This window comes from Propithecus coquereli, unplaced genomic scaffold, assembly GCF_000956105.1.
Source record: "Propithecus coquereli isolate 6110/MARCELLA unplaced genomic scaffold, Pcoq_1.0 Scaffold140, whole genome shotgun sequence".
Taxonomy (NCBI): Eukaryota; Metazoa; Chordata; class Mammalia; order Primates; family Indriidae; genus Propithecus; species Propithecus coquereli.
In genome coordinates this window covers 4,262,495-4,264,768 of record NW_012138303.1, presented here as the reverse complement: position 1 = coordinate 4,264,768, position 2,274 = coordinate 4,262,495, and the positions used below count along the sequence as shown (strand labels likewise).

At 33.3% G+C, this 2,274-nt stretch overlaps 1 protein-coding gene across 1 annotated transcript in view; it reads left to right on the top strand.

Annotated features, from left to right (window-relative positions):
• Window positions 1-2,274, top strand: part of ATF6 (activating transcription factor 6) — a 246,077-nt gene that overhangs the window by 46,561 nt on the left and 197,242 nt on the right. The window contains exons 5-6 of the mRNA XM_012639511.1: window positions 375-595; window positions 1,991-2,007. Of these exons, the coding sequence (XP_012494965.1) occupies window positions 375-595; window positions 1,991-2,007 (238 nt within the window). The remainder of the gene's footprint in view (window positions 1-374; window positions 596-1,990; window positions 2,008-2,274) is intronic.

The window sequence follows — 2,274 nt, the reverse complement described above, 5'->3', positions numbered from 1 at the left end:
TTCTCCTTGGTCAGTATAAAAGATTTTTATTTATATGACAAATCTTTTTAGCACTAATAAATTTCAGAGGTTAATTCTTAAGGAAATCTATGTATGATAGCAAACTTAATATATGTATAGTTGAGAAAGATAAATATGGAAATATATTGTTAGTGCTATCTCAAAGAGAATGAATTTAGTTGGTTTCATTAAAATCATACAACAAAGTCATCATGAATATATGCTGCTATTTCTCATGTTTTAATTGCCGGTGAAAAATTCCTTGGTGTTAATCTTACCCATTATATCTGCAGAAGACACCTAAATGTTAAACTGCTTCCCCTGCCACAATAGTCATGCACCCTCTGATTCCTTTCTCTTTTTTTCTAATGCAGGTCAGACCATTTTGCTCTCTCAGCCTGCTGTGGTACAACTTCAGGCACCTGGAGTTCTGCCCTCTGCTCAGCCAGTCCTTACTGTTGCCGGGGGAGTCACACAGCTACCTAATCACGTGGTGAACGTGGTACCGGCTCCTGTGGCAAGTAGCCCAGTGAATGGAAAACTTTCCGTGACTAAGCCTGTCCTGCAAAGTACCATGAGAAGTGTGGGTTCAGATGTAAGTTTTGAAACAGTGCTTTTATTAATGCCTGATTTTAAAAAAACAACCTAAAAAACACTTTTTGTTGCCTTGTTTTTATTTTTTGAAGTTTGTTATATTACATCAAATAAAAGAGTGTGCTGAAATTGCACACCCCAACCTTTGGTGCAAAATTAGGGTAAGGCTTGCTTACTATGTCATTACAGAATCTAAGTGAAAACGTTTTTGAAAATTTGAAGTGGTTCTATGAAAAGTGAAGTATGCATACCTCCCTCTTCTTTACTGCTTCTTTAAAACCCTCTCATTGCATTCCTCAAGCCCCCACATCCCCAAGCCAATCATCCACTAATATTTTACAGATTCTTTCATGTTTCCTGATTGAAATGTTTTTAGCAACTTCCCAGATAATAGTCTGTAGACTACTTTTAAGGCAGGTTTTATACTTAACTTCTCCCTTGACTTTTTGAAGGGTTTTCACCACTGCATAATGATGACTTGCTACTCTTAGGAATTCTTTCTCTTAATGATTTTTTGGTACTTTCCCATTTTTGCAAACCTTCAAATTTTCTAGCATGTTGTAGGGATTTCTTATAATTTATAAATCACATAGTTTCCTAAGATCTGTCACTCCCTAAAGCCAGTTCCAGTACTTGCCAACTAATTCTTGCTTACTTTCAAAATGATTTGAAATAGCTCATGTTATGTATTAAATAGTAATTGAACATCATGGTCCTAAATTTTAGTGAACGTTAAAGAATTAATCTAACAGTGGATTCTCTAATTATAATTGGGAAGCAAAGCCTATATATTTTTTTAAAATAAAAATGCATATTACTAGTTGTTAATATTGCTACTCTTTCTTTAGGTAGAGTACTTTTGCAAAGTATTTTTAAAATCCTATGAGTTATGCAAGGTTGTTTATCAGACTGCTGTCTGATCTGTCTACCAGAATTTATTAACCAGCATGTCAGTGACCCATTTAATTGTGAAATTGCTCCACTGTTGCATAAACAGTAATCTCAGCCAGCAATATTGTAAAAATCCGTAACAAAGGAATATTATCTAATGAAAGTAGAACATCAATTTCTAGAATAAGAGTCCCATAGTTTCTATAGGTATTGAAAACAGTGGATGCCAAGTCATGGAGTAGGAAAATTAGTGTTATATGAGCATAGAGAATGAATAATACAGGATTAAGCTTGGCTGTTACGTTAATTTATTTTGAGGAGTAGAAGAGGTAAGCACAGTGCTTATGGCTAATAGGCTCTAATACATAGTGTGTGTTTCAATTGAAGATGAAACAATATGATGCTGATATTTGCTTTAAAATACTCTGAGGACAGAGAAAACATGATTGGCAAAATGTTGATAATCATGGAAACTGGGTGTTTAATTTTTCTCTCTGGTGCATAGAAAAATTTCTATGATAAGTAAGAGAATGACAATAACAAAAATCCAAAAATATTCTGTGATATTTTCAACTAAAATGTACAACCAATAAGAAAAGATTATGCTTTTCACAGGAGACTAAGCAGGTTAAGAATGATGAAAGAGGATTTTTAAAATGATCCCTTAAAATTTCCTTTTAAAACTCTTTAAATTTTAAACTTGAATGTTTCTTTTGTAATACTCCCAAATGAAACTAGCAATGGAAAATATTCAAAGTTGCCTTTATGTAATATGTTAGGACATTTAAA